The sequence below is a fragment of the Haplochromis burtoni genome, unplaced genomic scaffold (assembly GCF_018398535.1).
Source record: "Haplochromis burtoni strain Fernald_Lab_line unplaced genomic scaffold, NCSU_Asbu1 Contig_82, whole genome shotgun sequence".
Taxonomy (NCBI): domain Eukaryota; kingdom Metazoa; phylum Chordata; class Actinopteri; order Cichliformes; family Cichlidae; genus Haplochromis; species Haplochromis burtoni.
Genome location: NW_024582443.1, coordinates 1,800,478 through 1,817,642, shown reverse-complemented (window position 1 = coordinate 1,817,642; position 17,165 = coordinate 1,800,478). Strand labels below are relative to the sequence as shown.

The window sequence follows — 17,165 nt, the reverse complement described above, 5'->3', positions numbered from 1 at the left end:
TCACGATCGGTGTCTGATTCTTGTGCTGAAAGGCTGTCTTTGATTAGTTCATCCCATTGATCCAATAACCAGATCGCCTCTGCTACATCAAATACAGGCGTTTCTTTCTGATTGCAGATGCATGCACTTTGACACCAAATCTAACAGTTATCTGCAGATCTTCTGTCGGGGGTTTTAGACACTTTGTTTTTCTCACGCTGAATTTCCTGTGGTGGCCAGTGCTGTTTGAAATTTGCACCGCTTTTAGACGGTGAGTCTCAGAGTGACATTATTTGGTTCAACTGTCAGACTCGTCCACAACCACAACCAGTGGCAAAATGTAGTGACGGTGTAGGCGTAGGGCGGCTGCAGCTTCGATGGTAAAGCGGGTCATCTACCAAATGGAAAGTCCCCGGATCCTCCTGTCCATGTGTCAAAGCATCTTTGGCCAAGATACTGAACACTGTGTTGCCTCAGATGCATCCATCGGAGACTAAGTGTATGAATGTTAGAAGTGCTTAGGTATAGATAAGATCAATGTGTGTGTGACTGGGTGAATAAGACTTTATTTTATATTTTGTATTAGTAGAAAATAGTAGTGAAAATAGAGTAGAAAGGTGCTATATACACCTAATATAAACAGTCCTGAGAACAAGGAATGGACTCCACTCGACCTGTGCTAGCGTGCTGTGGTATCTGTACCGAGATGTTAGCAACAGATCCTTTAAATCCTCTCAGCTGCAAGGTGGAGCCTCCATTGATCAGATTTGTTTGTCCAGAACGACCAAAATAGACAGTCCTTTAAACAAGATGTTAGTTAACCTAATATTTGCTTATGAAAAGTTCCTTAAAAATGATTTTAAAACTAGAACAGTCAAGGCGTAGATCCCTGGGTGGCTCGGTTGGGTACAATCACCTAAAACATGAAAGATCTGTGCTTTGAGACTGTGAGAGAATCTCTGGGAGGTTTGCATCAGGAAGGACATCCAGCTTAAAAAGGATCTGTGAAAATCAAATACATTGATCTACCTCCACAACGACTAAAAGTTATAAAGTTAGCATCTTCTCCAGCTAATCATTCAGTGTGTACTTCAGGATAAAGCTGGTTACTCCTGGTTTTAGTAGCATGATCTGCAAATTTAGCCCAGTCTGTTTTTACCTTTGAAGCTGCCTGGAGCCACACTGTCTGCAGTAACTGCGCTGCAAACTTCATGCAGTCGCTGAAGAATGTGCTGGGTGTGGTAGCATTAGCTTAAATCCTTAGCATCCAGGACAAAAAAGGCTTTAAGTGCAGAGGCAGACTTTACCTGTGCAACTAAGCACACCGCATACGATGTACTTACTCCCAAACCCCCAAACCAAGACGGCAGGAATTTAAAAGCCTAACAGGCGAGCTGCGGCTTGCTTACAAACAGCTGCCATTCAAGCGGTGAGATTTAAGGAGCAGGTACTTCCACGTGAATGTGAAACTCCACTGAATTGCAAAGTAGAAAAGCTGCTGAATGAATGGATGATTTCTCAATTCCTCAAATTCCTTAATTTAAGAAAGTACACACTATGAAAGGATTGGTTTTAATATCACAAATTCAATGGACACAAATTCATAACGCTGTCCTGAATTCATCCAACTAATACTGCAAACAGAAATATATTTTAGTATCCTCATAACAAAGAAAACAACTTTTACAACTCAGTCATTATCTGACTCGGTCACGTCTCAAAGATGACTCGTGTCAGGAGCAGATGAAAGGAGGTCACAGCTCTGTGTCGTTGTTTGTTTACGCAGAGGGGAGAGGCGGCTGACTGGTCCGCTAAATCACCTCCCTGCCAGCGGTGGTGACAAACTACCAAATGAAGTGAGAAAGTGAAGGCTCTGTCACAGATTAGGGCTGCCAAGAGTTTAAAAAGAAGACTGAGAAAACCTGGAGACGGACAGAAAACCAGCGACGAGTCTAGCTGATAAGAAAAATAATCCGGACGCCACAGATGTGCTCTGTGCTCATCTGCATTCAAACTTTGCAGCTTTCACTGCTTTATAAACTGCATTGTGAGGTAAGACTGTGAGTCATAAATCAATATAACAACACACATATAAATGCTCCAAACCTTAGAGGTCTGGACCCTGCAAGGAGTCACAACAGTAATATCACAGCTGGGTTAAAACATTTGCTCATCTGTACAGCAGTTCATTTTTTAAAATCTCCCCAGTTTTTCACAGTTTTCAGAGCTAAATGATACTATAATACCATAATAATGGTCTGAAATTAGACTTTACATCTAAGACAACTACCAAAACAAAAACAAAAGGTGGGGTTGCAAGCCCAGAGAAGAGCGCTGACTCTCCTTGTGCGATGCTGACCTCGTGTGGATCACACGCAGCACTGCGACCAAGTGGCTTGGCTCATATTAAAAGCAGCACTTAAAAGGCAGTGTGAGCGCTCCTTTCTGGGCCTCCTTAATTCTGTGACTCCTGCCTGGTAGCTGCAGCCTGCCTCAGCAGCAGTTCTCTAGCCAGATCCGGCCTGCCGATCTTGGCCAAGTAGCCAGCGAGCAGAGAGACCTTGGGTTGGTTCGGGATGGCGGGCAGCCCTCTCCTCCACATAGCCAGGATGGTGAAGGCACGGGAAGAGAGGCCGCCGCTCCCGGCTCGGGTCGTCACCAGCTGAGCGGTGCTGCGGCAGAGTCGCAGGGAGAGCGCCAGCAGGGCCGTTTCCTCCTCTGAGAGCTCCTCGGACAGCCAGAGAAGAAGAGAGTCTGAGAGGGAACCTGGTTGGATGGGCAGGTGATGGATAAATGATGCATTTTTTAGTATCTGGAGCTGAGACAGCATTAAAGAGTGTGGCAAAGAGACAATGAATGGATCGTGGAGCAAGCAAGCAGAATTTCACCCCACCTGTGTCCTCACAGAACTTCACCTGGGCTGTAATGGGCCGAGTAAGGTTTCTCACTTTCTAAAATGACATAAAACAGTAGCATTCTTTTATTTGAGTCTTTAACATGAAGCATAATGTTTCATTTTTGGGGGGTGAGGGGGTGAAGTCAGACCTTTACCTTGGGTAAAGTCAGAGACAGCTTACAGACGGGATCTCCCAGAAGCTTCGTGTCCTTCAGGACAGCTTTGTCATCCCGCCACTCCAGCTGACCTCTGGTGACCTTATAAAATATGGCCGTGCCCTTGTAGTGAGGAGAGCTGTAGTTTCCAAATAGGTCCACCTCAGTCAGATGCACTAAGAGGTGATTCTTCCTCTGGCTGTGGAAGGTGATGCGCTCATGCGTGGCTTCATTTTTGTTGGTTTGAGCAGCGGCTGCAGAAAAATAAATATGCACACATTTAAAAAGAGGCCTGATGCAATTATATGAAACTGCTTTACTAACTGAATTTGATGCTAACTGAATTTTCTAGGTTATGTTTGTAACATTTTCCTGTATTAAACTTGTTTACTGCCAGTTTGTGAACAGAGGGTAAAGTCACTTAAAACTTAGACCTTAGGGCTGACTTGTTGGACTCTGAAGTGCCTCTCCTTTGTTCCCTGACACATCTAGATAACAAGCAACTTCAACTCAGGCTAGCTTAGAAAAGGACCAAGCGGCCAACAAATGAGCTCCCAGTGCAACTCAGACTTCAAAACAAACCTCACATAAAAATAGAAACATATCTGAGTTCAGATGGGTTCAGATGATATTTTAAAAGCAACAGCGTTACCTTAGCTTGGGTCCTCACTATTTGCTATGTTAGGTAGCAAGTGATTTGTGTGAGTAGGTAAGCTAATGCTAGCCAACATTAGCCAGAAGAAAGACAGTTTTATCAAGCAAAGCCAAGGAGCAAGTTAGGGCTGTGGTGTATAAAGACAGTATAATAGATGGTCTTAAAAGTGAAGTTCATTAAACTGCTGCTCCTGCTTTCAAAAGGATTCTCCGTGCTGTAGAAGTCTATCCCTCGGACTTGACTTCAGTCAGGTTATTTTACGTGATACTTACTAACAATGATTCCATTTTGCAAATTTTGGTTAAAATGGAGAGAAGTTTATGGGAAAATGGCCTTTCAGCTCCACTGTACTATGACCTCATTAAACACTTTAATGAGACCATGGCCTCAGTAACTAGTTTCAGGTGTTATTGAACAGAACATGATTTTAATTTTATAAAGTGAACCAAACTTTTCCTTTGGGGTTGTGTCAAGAAGGGCATCTGGCATAAACCTGCCAAATCAAACGTGGAGATGTTTGTGGCGACCCCCTCGTAGCATGACAGCAGCCAAAAGTAGATTTAAATATTCAATTTTATTCAATTTAATTCAAATTTATTTATATAGTGCCAAATCACAACAACAGTTGCCTCAAGGTGCTTTACATTGTAAGGTAGACCCTACAATAATACATACAGATAGAAACCCAACAATCATATCACCCCCTATGAGTAACCACTTTGGCGACAGTGGGAAGGAAAAACTTCCTTTTAACAGGAAGAAACCTCCTACAGAGCCAGACTCAGGGAGGGGCGGGGCCATCTGTAGCAATCGGTTGGGATGAGAGAAAAAAGACAGGCTAAAAGAAGTGCTGTGGAAGAGAGACAGAGTTTAATAATAAGTGATGATTCCATGCATAGTGAGTGAAAAAATGACCGAAGAAGAAATACTCAATGCATCATGGGAATTAAAAGCTAGGACGGAGTAGGGTATACTGGGGCGGGCCTATATCATGATTGACATTTACAAGATTCTACAGTATGAGCATGTAGCGTCGATAAGATCCACCTTTTGCTTGTCTCATCCAGTTTTAAAATATCAAATACACACAGCAAGTCCATCTTTTGTATACAGTCTACCATATATATAGATATACATTTTAACCATAGATTTTTAAAATGTTTTAAAGCCAGTAAGTAAACATGTGTTTAACATCGAGTAATCCATCTATCTCGTCCAGTTTCAACACACCAAGACGGCGTAAACACTCATCTGGAGGCTTCTAAACAGGCAGTATCCCCATCTTTTGTACTGTCTGCTGTATTGTACCGTGGGAAACAAAAGAGGAAACATAAGAGTGTTGTACTGTTGAAGCATTCAGCTGGCTGTACAAACATATCATTCATCCACTTTATTATGTGGTTACTGTCTTACGTGGTGACCAGGGGATGGAGGCTAAACCGGTTTAGACCTGGTGCTGCAGCAACTGTTTCACATTTCCCAGTATATCTTTCTTTTTTACTGCACTAGATGTGCAGTGCTCCAGCTAACCACGCAATAACAATAGCGTACAAGGATTTGCACTTTTAAATCGAGGCCTTTTTCAGTGTCACGCGCGTCCAGCCAAAGTAAACAGGCCTCTTTTAATAAGAACAATGACAACACAAGAGCGAGCAGCTGCGTTTGAGGCTCACGCAGCTAAAAGTTGAACATCGGGATTATTTTTCTAACAAATAAACAAAAAAAAACAAACAAACAAGTTAAGCATGTAGAATGTTTAGAGTGTTCACTATGATAGATAAAGCTGATTATTTTTTCAGATTCACTGATAGAAACCATTGAATTAATTAATGAATTAAAATAAATGATGACCCAATCCTTGATGAAAAGCCAACATTAGACCCGTGAGAAGCATAAATGTATAAAAAGATGAAGATTCTCTTGTGTTTCTTTTGTCAGCTTATAATTATTTTCCTTAAAGCACGTATGAAGCTTCTGTAGGAGAAGCCAGTGAGCCAGCTTCACACTTTACCTGTGCAGGTGATGTTGCCGGTGAAACGCAGGAGAAGCTGATCTGCCTCACGCATCGAGATCTCCGAGGAGGTCTCCACCGGGTCGCTGTAGCCCTGAGCTCGCAGCCTGTGCAGCTCCCAGCTGAGGTCTCTGCCGGGCACAACGGCCACCAGGAGGGCGCGAGGCTCGTCTCGGCTTCGCAGGAGGATGACGGTGACGGCGTGGCAGCAGACCGACTCCTCCAGCTCCTCGACCAGGCAGGCGAGGTGACAAGGGCGCAGCGGGGAGAGGAGACGAAGCACGAGCAGTCTGAGCGGAGAAGCAGACGGAGGACAAGTTAAGGAGTCTAGCTCTGGGGAAAGATTAGATTGCCGCTGAACAGGGAAAAGACTTTGTTATCGCAGGCGGGAATACAGATGTAATAGACTTAAGACAGAATGGAGAATTCATGAAAACCTACTGCACACATTTTTTTTCTCCCCTGAAGAAGCTGTTTTAGATAAGAAAGAAGAGAATTATAACTCGGGATGGAAATGAGAATCCAACGTTATCACAGCTGGGCCTATTCTTTTAAACAGGTGACTAGAGTAAGACTTAATTTTCTTCTTCTTTATAATGTCTTTAGGGGTTTCTTAACACTTTAGTCTTGCCATGCTGTTCATGTGCATATGCTCTGACACGTTAAAGCCTGGAATCTAAAGCATGTAGCTGCACCCACCCCCCCTTTATCCATGCGGCCTTGCTTTAAGCCCCTTATGTAAAGTAAAAGCTTTCTGTAAGTCTGGTTTGTTGTAGCGTAGTGTAGCATTTATCTTTTGTTTTTATTTTTTTTTAATGCTGGCACTTAAGACATGGACGTGATGTTGAGAATACATGAAAGGCACCGGTGAGGTACAGCAGAGCCGTGAGTGAGGAAATAATTTGTTTTCTCCTGTTTGAAGCAAAGGAAATGTTAATCGCTCTGGAAGTTAGTGCGACATAACCTCACTAAAACAAATTAACTCGAGGATTGTTGCTTACGTTCGCTGCCGTGTGAGTAAAGCGAAATAAAGAAACATCTGGGTTGTTGAAAAAGAGAAAACATCTGGGAGAAAACGTCTTGTTGATGACAGAGGTCAGCGGGCAAGAACAAGACTGCTTTGAGTTGACAGGAAGGCAACAGTAACATCAAATAACCACCCATTACAACCAAGGTGTGCAGAAGGGCATCTCTGAATGTGCTGCACAAAAATGCCATTATATAATATAAATGTATTTCTGCTGCAGGGGTCCCACAGCTGCAAAGTTTTTCCTGCACAGCTGCACAATTTAAGCCTCATCCTGTGTCTCTTACTGTCACTGTGTGGTCAGGGGGACTGTTTTCTACGCCATCTACATGGCTGGTGGACTCCTGATTGCAGCCACTGTTGACTTGGCTGTGAGGACAGCTCATAACCCCGACAACCTGCTGCGCCTGTCACACACTCTCATCAACCTCGTAGGCAACAGGTGTCAAAAATATGTTGTAAGAAAGTCCTTTAAGTCCAGTTCTAATAAGAATCTGCATGCATAGCTACTCTAGTAGAGTCCAAGAGAGCTTTAAACACCACTGATCCCATTTTTAGTTAAATGTACTGCCAAATCAAACAGACTTTTACTCTATTCTAATTATGTGCTCCTTCATATCTTGCAGGTTAAGTCTTTGGTAAAACAAAAACTGAAACATCTGCACCTCACTGAGAGGTTCGGGAAAAACTGTTCCTCAGTTTGTGCTGCTTACATATACATAAATGGGACAAATGTACATGTTTTTTAATAGACTTCCACATGTTTCCAGTCTCAGCAGTCTCCTTGACGTGACAAGACTGAGCGAAATTGACTATTTTAAGGTTTTACAGGGAGATCTCGGTTCCCCTGACAATCCAACAAACCTGGAGTCAAAGCCTGCCAACTGGATCTAAAAAAAAAGGTACAAAACGACATGTTTCATGTTTTAGATTTCCTTAAAGACGGCACTGCCTTATTTCTTTTTGCAGTCATTTTCAAATGTCATTTGTTTTGTTCACAGTTTAATATCCCACATTTGGACGTGTCTATGCTTTTGACTAATACGAAAAGTTTCACTTCAGGTAGCTCTAGCGTGTGAACTTTTGCTCTTCTGCATTCAGGTGCAGGGTTTATTACATCTTCCTGTGTTGTTCGAAGCGCCAGCGAATTCTGAAACTGCACATTAGAGCCAACGACATCAGGCTGAAAGCGTTCAGGCCTTCGAATAAACTACAGTGGCTTGTTGAGTTTGGCAGAAAGGCACATGCAAGGGGAGATATAGTAAGAAATGATCACCGTTTGCTTGAAATCTTGTTGGAGAATGCTGTTAGGAGCCTGCTTTTGAACACAGTATTATCTTTTTCAGGTATTTATTTTGCTGGATGGACAAACAGGACAAATCGGCCTTGGCTTTGAAAGAAACGATGCTGCAAATGAGCGCCGCCCGACAAGTTTTGCTCTGTGGGTATCTGCTCTGTCCGTGGCTCTGCTTTGGATGCTCCTGCCTCACATTGCTCTTTGTGCAGTGATGTGGTTCGGCTGGAGAGTACAACAACACATCAGCTGAGTCAGCCGCTGTCACAGAGATGCTAATCTACCGTAACTCTTAACGAATAGGCTCAAACTTCTTCGTGCAACCTCAAATCGTTGCTTATCCCTCCAACATGACCGAAAACCATCTTACATTTGGTTTTACCTCCACACAGGTGGCTTCAGAGCTTAAAGTGCATTTCTAATAATTACCAGCACACTGTCTCCTCTCTGCTTCATATCAAATAATAATCACTGCTTATTCTGCAGATCCCATTTATCATTTTATTGTTCCCAACAACTCAAACACCTCTCTACTGGCTTAAAAAAAACCCAATATGTATATATATTAAACGTGTGCAATGTAGACTGTACACAGAAGATGGACAATGGTTGATGTCATGACCACTGAAACTGCACACTCATTGGCTACTGACTTGCCAATCACAAATCATCAGCCAATGAGCCTATTCTAGATAATCCTCCTTTCTGACACTAAATAACTCAAACACAACAGAATTGACGTTTTAGTCAAAACCAGTGGCTGATCTCATAAACTCAACAGGAAAATGTGGACATGGGTACAGACAGGAAGCTCACAGACTTGTGGTTTTTCATTTGACATCATGTGAACATTGTTCAGCAGCTGTCTGCCAAAACCTCAATAGGACTGGAAGCCCTTATGCAGTCAGCGGCGTCATGCCTTGGTGCCCATTAAAGCCAGTTCAGAGTTAAGACACTCACTCATTGGCTTTATTTTCCAGTCCCAGGAGGTGCATCCATCTGTTTTATGTATAGTCGATGGCAGACATGTTTTTTATTTACCTCCTTGCTGTCCTGCACTACAATTTGTTGTCTTTTTAAATAAAGTTAAACTGCCTATTTCCATTTGCAGGTGTGATTATTGTAAGAGGAGAAAACGTGGTGGTACAAACCTGTCAAAGTTCTCCATCAGGTCAAAGGACACCAGTCCCTTCTGCAGGCTCCTGACGGTGACTTTATCCATGACACTCCACTGCTTGTCCCTTGAGCCCAGAACAACCAGCGACTCATTGGACATTTCCTTGGATTTCACAGAGGTGTCCATGAATCTGGCATAGAAACAAAACCTTTTAAGATCCCTATTTATATGATGCTGTGACACATATATAATATATTTTAGTTCAAGGACATCTGTGTCACCTCAGTCTGTGGGAAGGTGAATGATCCCATGGGGGAGAATCCCTGACAGGTTGACTTTGTTGGTCTTGTTGGTTCTCTGTTTGTCCCCTTGTTGCTTTCTTTTTTGCAGGATTTGGGGGACATGGAAGTGTGACTGTGAGCGGTCTTCTCAGGGGCCTCGAGGTCGGGTGGGTGAGGTAGAGCAGCGGGCTGGTAGACACCACCGAATGATAGGCGTAATTTCTGGACTTGACAGAAGCCAGGAGCACGGCGTCTAGTGGCTGGATCTGAAGCAAACAAGGAAACAGCTGTTCTGCTTGATTTAGGCAGCAGTTTAGACAAAAGCCGTTTGATATGAGAATTTGTCTATTTTTTCTGTTGTTCTATCAAAAGAGAGCTGTGCAGAGAGGGAGGTGGTGGATTTGACGTAAGATCAAGGAACAAACTGCTCGTACACCAGTGTTTGGTCTCAGGAGTCAATTGAGAAATCGGCCACAGCTGTTTGTGCCTCACAGCAAACATCTGTGAAACCTGCAAATCAGAAGCAAGCTTTCTGTTACTTCATCATTTCTCCTCTCTATTTTCATCCGAGTTTTGGAATTATTTCAAAGGCTTCGTCCCAAGGAGCCCTTCCTATCTCTCAGTGCCAACCAGACCTCACTTCTGCAACTCTTTTCTTTACTTCTACTGAAAGTAAAGTAGGAGAAAAAGGGGTAATGATCAGGGTATTGTCATACCGTGGTTTGCGCTATTACAGGTGCAGTAAAGGATCCTGGGAGGTAGTTCAGACAAATTCGGGGGTCCATGGGGAGTTTTAGTGACAACCCCTTCCTGGGAATGGTGTAGTTTTCTAGTTTTAAACAGGAAACCACTGCAAAAAGACCCACAGAGTACACCTTCACCTCTGCAAATGAGCCCTAACAAAGAGAGAAAGAAACCACGGCAAAACATTTGAACAATCTTTCACCAATGAATACGTTTCTGGAAAAAAAAACTACTCAGTGTTTCTATGTTTTTTAGGTTAAGAATAAGTACAATTACAGGAGTTGCAATTGTTACTTTTTTGCACTCATGTAAGATACAGCCACCGTCTTTCATTTCAAAGATTTTACACATTGAGTTATAATACAACAAAAACTTGGCAAGTCTTAAAATGATGTAATTATAACCACAGATAAACAAGAGCATGACTTATTATACCACATCATTATTTATTTAACACAATCTAAGCCAAATATGAGAAACAGTGCATGAAAAACTACAGTAAGTACACTGAATGTTTCAATAGCTTAGAGTACCACATTTAGCAGAACTAACTTCTGTATGACTTTATTAGTCTCTCACATCGCTATGGAGCAATTTTCGCCTACTCTTCTTTCAAACCTCGCTTCAGTTCATTGTGGTTTGTGGGCAGGTTTATTTGCATACAGCTCTCACCACAGCATTTAAGTCGGGTTGAGATCTGGTCTTTAACTAGGTCATTGCAGTAGCTTTATTCTTTTCTTTTTCAGCCATTCTGTTGTAGATTCGCTGCTTTTCTTGGCATCACTGTCCTGTTGCACGACCCAGTTTCAGCCAAGCTTCAGCTGTCAGACAGACAGCCCTACATTTGACTCTAGAGTACTTTGGTATACAGAGGGGTTCATGCTTTACTCAATAAGTGCATGTTGTCAAGGTCCTGTGGCTGCAAAACAAACCTAAGTCATCACCCCTCCACCACCGTGCTCCACCGTTGGTATGAGGTGTTTATGCAGATATGCTGTGTTTGGTTGTCTCCAAATATGTTGCTGTGCTTTAAAAACAAACATCTGTACCAGAGTTCTTGTGGTTTATTCAGATACAACTTTGCAAACCTAAGTTGTGCTGACATGTTCTTTAAAACAACACGAATTCAGTTTTTTTATTTTAACTCATGTAATTGTATTTATTCTTAACCAAAGATATACAGAAACACTGGGAATATGTTTATCTAACTAAAATGTAACAGTTTTGATTTGGGTTAAAACGCCCCAAAAATAGTAAACGGTGTACCACAAGGCTCTATGTTAGAGCCTCTTCTGTTTTCAGTTGTTCCATACTTTGTTCTTTATATACATGCATCCATGAACCTTTTATAGAAGACTTTTCTTCTAACTAAGAATTTATTTATAACTAAGAAGAAAAAGGTTCAGTATACAGCTCCAGCTTATATTAAGCTTCCAGTAAAATAACATAAAATAAGCATTACGCAGGAGAAAATTATGTTATTTGATCAATATTTGAACAAATATTTGTAAGTAAGGGAAAACCTTACTTTCTGTCCTCCATACATGCCCTCTGTTGTTATGGGAGCGATGTAGCTGACCCTCTTGTCCTCGTCTATTATCTTCACAGCGACATCTCTGTAGCTGCTGCGATGGCGTGCTTGGAAAGGCACAACCACAGTAAGGGGGAAATTAAAGGCTGCTCCATGTTCAACTTTGACCCGGATCACTCTGCTAAGCAACTCCTCTGAGCCAGTCACCATCAGGCAGCTCAGGGCATCAGCCACTTCACACCTCAGGACTTCAGCTGCACCTGCAGGCGCTCTGATAAAGCATGCGTCCGGTACATCAGAATGGCTGCCCTCCAGCTGAGCAGTGAGCCTAAATGATGTTTTTAAAAATACATAAATGCATATTTTTAGAAAACGATTCATGATTGAAATAAAGTTTGACTGTTTGTTTCTTCCTTTTATTTTTATTTATTTATATTTTTTGCATGCTTGCATTTGCTCTTAATGCTTTTAAGTAGAAATATTATTATCTTGATTTTTTTTTCAAGTGCAAACATATTAAGACTTGCTGAAATGCCGGAGCATGCACTTTCCATATCAGCTCTCTCCAGACTTAGCCTCTCCCTCGGATCTTAATGTTCCCGATTTTTTTGGCTTTTAGATGTATGTGTGCAGTGGCCTGACAGTGAACTGTGCGAAACAGCTGGCTGTGTGGAGGCCAGGAGGTCAAAAATGTGTGCGACGTGTGATAAAGCACTGCAGAGAGTTTGTCCCGTATCAGTGAGCAGGAGAAATGACTGGAAGGAAATCATGTCCAGACTCGCAATCATCCCAACGGAGGGCACAGAACAAAATGCTCAACATCTTTTTGTTTTCATTTTTGTTTTAGGCGTGTGGATTACTGATGTTACCAGTATGTTGTCAGCAAGTGGAAGAAAGTATTGACTACTTTCTTTGTTTACAACAAACGTAAAATGATGTGCTACCTCACGAACCGTGTGTAAACTGACACAGAAGAAGTTTCGATTTCATTATGCTTGAATAGCCTCATCAAAAAAAACACAAAACTGACTGCGAACATCATAGAGCTTTAAGCAAAAGACCACAAACATGCAAGATGTTGCATATTACACTGACAGGAAGTGTGGGTTAAACATAAATACTTATGTGTTAAGAGTTTAAGTACGGTGAGCTGTGATGATTTAGTCATCTTACCCTACAGTAATCCATTTTCTTTTTCTCTTTGCGCTCTCATCTTCCTTTTCAGTCTCCTCTAGTAAAGCAGTCTCAGAGTTAGCAGATTCCTCCAGAACGTCTCTTGCTTGACCTTTGACATGTGATTCTGCCCCGTTGTCACAATTAGAACCACTGAATGAGTCCAGTGTTTGTTCAGTGTCTGCCGATGTCTCTGTACGCCTTCGATCAGCTCCGTCCTCAATCACCCGTTCGTGACCTGAGTCAGACTCGAGCCGATCGGGGGAGTTTAGGTGATTCTTAACGTCTTCAGGTTGCGCCGAAGTGTCTGTGTCTCTGGATTCTCGACGCGCTTCACCCGCGATCGAGGTCTTATCTACAGATAACTGCTGAATCGCTGCATCCAGCTTGATAATGATGGAGCTTATTTTGTCGATGATCTTCTCTACGTCCTCTCCAACACTCAGGAAAATGTCACTGACGGAGCCCGAACAGGGCCTGCATCCTGTATCCTCTGAAAAAAAATTTAAACCTTTACTTGAGTTTTTAAATTAGTTACACTTTGTTACACACCCATCACTGAAAGCCTGCATGTTTTTATGTCATGTCTTTAAATAGTCGTCGGGAATAATTCTCCAGACTTCCAGAAGGACATTCAAAGCTCTTCTTTGGATGTTTCTGCCTTTTTTTCTATTCTCTGTGTAGATGATCCCGCACACTTCAATAATGTTATCCATGACTGATAATGCTCCACTGTGTGTTTTTCCATCCAGGTATATTTTTTCAGCATTGGCAGTGTGTTTGGGATCATTGTCATACTGAAAAATGAACCTGCTGCCAATCAGATGCTTTCCAGATTGTGTTACATGGTGGATAAAAATCTGATGGGACTTTTAAAATCAAATTATGTGTTGCTGCAACAATCTACTAGTAACAAAGTGCCTAAAGATTGAAAGTTTTTCTGTTATGTGTAGACACATATCTATCTTTGTACTTGAATGGTTCATAGGTTCGTTCTTTCCTCTGAAAATGGTCAGGTACAAGTACTGGACTGAAAAATAGTATAAAAAAGGACCCAGAGTCCAAATAGACACTTTGAAAGAACCTTCAGAGACCCTGGAGAGCTTGAGGGGGATATGAAGGTGGAGGTGTGCAACTTTGAGAGTGAAATTTAATAAATGAAAATAAATACATTGTTACTTCTGAGGCTCTGAGAATTCCACAATTTAATTTTCTATTTGAAGTTAATTTTGTCGTCAGAGATGACAAGTAACTTTTTTATTTTCTGGCATCTGTACTTTTACTCCCTACGTGTTTAAACAAATGTCTGTACTTTCTCCTCTTACGCTTTAAAAGCAGACTCATTACTTTTGGTTTATCTATAAGTTCGTCTATAGGGTTTATTTCAGGGGTTAAAGTGGGCGGGAAGGACTGAATGTATCCGTTAGTTGTGGTTGTGGTACTTCAGCATTTAGCTAGCGCTACAGAAAAGGAGGAAGCATGAAGAGAGTGCTATTTTAAGTGGCAGGCCATTTCAAATACATTTTTTCTATCAGCTCAACAAACTTCAGGAAACACACAAACTGTTTGTGTGCAGGTTGTCGTACACTGCGTCTGCGAGCTAAAGCTCCAGCTGCTGTATTTTGCAGGGGGATAAAAGAGTGAGAGCTAACTTCACAGAGATGGAGGAAGATAAAAAAGACAGGACAGGAGAAGAAGAAGAGAGAGTAGATTTAAAGGTAAGGACAGCTCAGTGGTGTTTGATAAACTCCAGATGTATGATGTCATAATTTGAATTGAATCTGTATATGATGTTTTGTTAAATGTTGCATTTTTTTTGTCGTGAAATATCCTAAAAAACAAACTAACTTTTTGATACTCAAAGGTTGCATGAAAATACTGAGCAGCTCAGGATAAACAGGTTAGCTTGCATCAATGTGGTGAATTCCCATTGTGTTGAACTGGTGTACAGTGGCTGTGGTGGTCATAGTCAGATTTAGGTTATATCAAGTGTTGCAGAGATGAATTTGCATTTACGCAGATGATGCTTAGATTCATTCACTGAATTCCAACTTTATACCAACTGCATATAAAGTATAGAGAGTATAGTATTAGTGATATGGGACAGCTGTGAAGCAAGCAGCAGGTCAGCTGATCACACTAAAAAAATCTACTGAAGTTCATATTAGAAAGTATTGTGAGTTGTGATTCTTTTCCCTATGCTGAGCCACTACACAGATTTAGTGCTCCTCCACCTGCTAAATCGCACTTTCACCCCTGACTGTTCTCAGTGTACTGTTTAGCAATGGAGGCAAAGTCTCCCTCTACAATGTTGGCAACAGAAAATAGTTATTTGTTTAAATTTTCTGTCACTGATTGTGTCCTAGATAACAGATTCAAGCTGAGTACATTCATTAAAACTACAGATTGGGATAATGTTTGTATTCTTGTACACTAATATTATTTTATTATTATATTAACACAGACAAGGTTTAGTTACCTCTGTACAAGAATGGTTAGAATCGTCCTCCAATGAGCTACTTTTACTTTCTTACTTTGAGTACATTTCTGAGCCTGTACTTTTTTACTTTTGCTTGAGTAATGACGTTGAATCAGTACTTCAGCATTTACTGGAGTATTTTTAAACACAGGTATCTGTACTTCTACTTAAGTAAAGAACATCTGTACTTTTGCCACCTCTGCCTGTCGTAGATGGATGCTGCTGAGCTCCACCCCCTGGTGGAGAGCTGCTGAGCGTGGAGGAACATCGTCTGAGGGCTTGTTTCCATGCTCTGAGTCTGCATGAATGAAAAACACTGACTTCCCTCAGCACTCCCAGAGCTCTCTTTTTGCAGTCTCCCTCCTGCTGCTCTTTACTCCTTCGTCTTCTTTCATCCTCCCTCTCATCTTCTCCTTCTTCCATCCTCCCACCCATTGCTGTATCGAGATGATCTCCGCAGCATTGGACACCTTCAAGCTCCTGAACAGTTTCAGCCAATGCAATGAGGAGTCTGTCCTCGCTTGTGCAGTCAGGAGGCTTTTGTCCTTCCATGAGTTTGTCTGCATGCAGATTCGTATCCACGCTGGACTGCAAAATGCAAAAAAGCTGAGAGTCAGAAGTATCTGCTCAGGCTTTTCTTCGGGCCTTTTTCTTTTTCAGTCCATCTTGCATTTGGCAAAATCTTTTCCCTGCTTTTACACAATTCAGCTGATAAGCGTCAAATACTGATTAAAAGAGGATTTCAGTTCTTGTGTACCTCCTTTTATGTTCGAAGCCGAAGCCCTGCTGGGTTGCTGTGTCCTTGGCAGTGAGCATTACTGCGTCCGGCTATCCCAGTTTACAGGCGCCATGGCTGCATTTATCTGGCTGCCAGCAGTAAAACATGTTGCCAAGGCGACCCCTGGAGGCGTGGAAGGGAGAGACAAAAGAGGAGATTCACAGGAAGGCAGAGAGCTCTGTGCATCTCACGTCTGACGGTCTCCTGTCACTCATTTCACTGCTTGCATATCCGGCCAGTTAAAAAACGTCACACGGAGCCGGGAATCATTCAAAAGCACAGCAGGAAGTTACTGGAGTTCTCCCCTGTTGGTTTGAATGCATTCACATTCATAAATCATTTGTTTTCCTAACGCCACAAGCGTTGCTACAAATGCATTAGAATGTTGGGCAGCACCTAAACTATTTACAGGAGAAAAAGGTGGAGACAAACACAACCACAGAGTCATTTTGTGGGTTTCCTGTGTGGAACTTACAATGTTACTTTGACATCAGTATTAAAACAAGTTTCTTGATCCTTATTTGGAATTAAAAGAATACTCAGCATCACTGTAAGAATGGGTTGGCATTCAATTCTAATCATGTTAACATAAAATAAACGAGTCCTATCAAAGTCCTTTGATCTTTTACTGCTATAATGTTCAATGGCATTGCACCCAGCATGCATTCAGTCCTAATCTAACAAAAGAAATCACGGGGTATATCCTGGACAGGAGCTGGGAATCACCTCTTAACCTAACATTCCAAGTCTTAGGAAGGTGGTGACAACGTGAAAGCATTTAAAATTTCCACGTCATTCTATAATAGATGTTACTAATAATAAATGACTATTATTCATCGTGTTGTTTAGAGCTGTGCCTTACCTGTTGCCGGGTCAGGCGTCCTCAGAGGCAGGCCGCAGTAATATAGCACTGTGTCGCCATCATGTGGCCGATGCCACACACTGCACGCATTTCCCTCCTAAGATCTTCATTACTTTAAATAAATAAATAAAAAGCCCAGAATTTATAAGAAAACAAAGGAAAACATGAAAATGAAAATTATCT

The 17,165-nt window shown here is 41.9% G+C and overlaps 2 protein-coding genes and 1 long non-coding RNA gene across 3 annotated transcripts in view; 2 read left to right on the top strand and 1 right to left on the bottom strand.

Annotated features, from left to right (window-relative positions):
• Window positions 1-1,457: 1,457 nt before the first annotated feature.
• On the bottom strand, window positions 1,458-17,130 carry dthd1 (death domain containing 1). The gene is made up of 11 exons (XM_042222249.1): window positions 16,100-17,130; window positions 15,540-15,930; window positions 12,864-13,356; window positions 11,688-12,018; window positions 10,132-10,311; window positions 9,416-9,681; window positions 9,169-9,324; window positions 5,697-5,986; window positions 3,031-3,284; window positions 2,873-2,930; window positions 1,458-2,745 (listed from the first exon to the last, which is right to left on the bottom strand). The coding sequence occupies exons 2-11, from the start codon at window positions 15,892-15,894 to the stop codon at window positions 2,435-2,437; spliced, it is 2,694 nt and encodes an 897-aa protein (XP_042078183.1). The 5' UTR covers window positions 15,895-15,930; window positions 16,100-17,130; the 3' UTR covers window positions 1,458-2,434.
• On the top strand, window positions 5,968-9,109 carry LOC102303128. The gene is made up of 3 exons (XR_316009.3): window positions 5,968-7,625; window positions 7,825-7,984; window positions 8,070-9,109. It is a non-coding gene; the product is annotated as an uncharacterized LOC102303128 (long non-coding RNA).
• The window catches only part of arap2 (ArfGAP with RhoGAP domain, ankyrin repeat and PH domain 2), a 172,886-nt gene continuing 170,083 nt past the window's right edge, over window positions 14,363-17,165 (top strand). The window contains exon 1 of the mRNA XM_042222247.1: window positions 14,363-14,581. The gene's annotated coding sequence lies outside the window, so the exon portion shown is untranslated. The remainder of the gene's footprint in view (window positions 14,582-17,165) is intronic.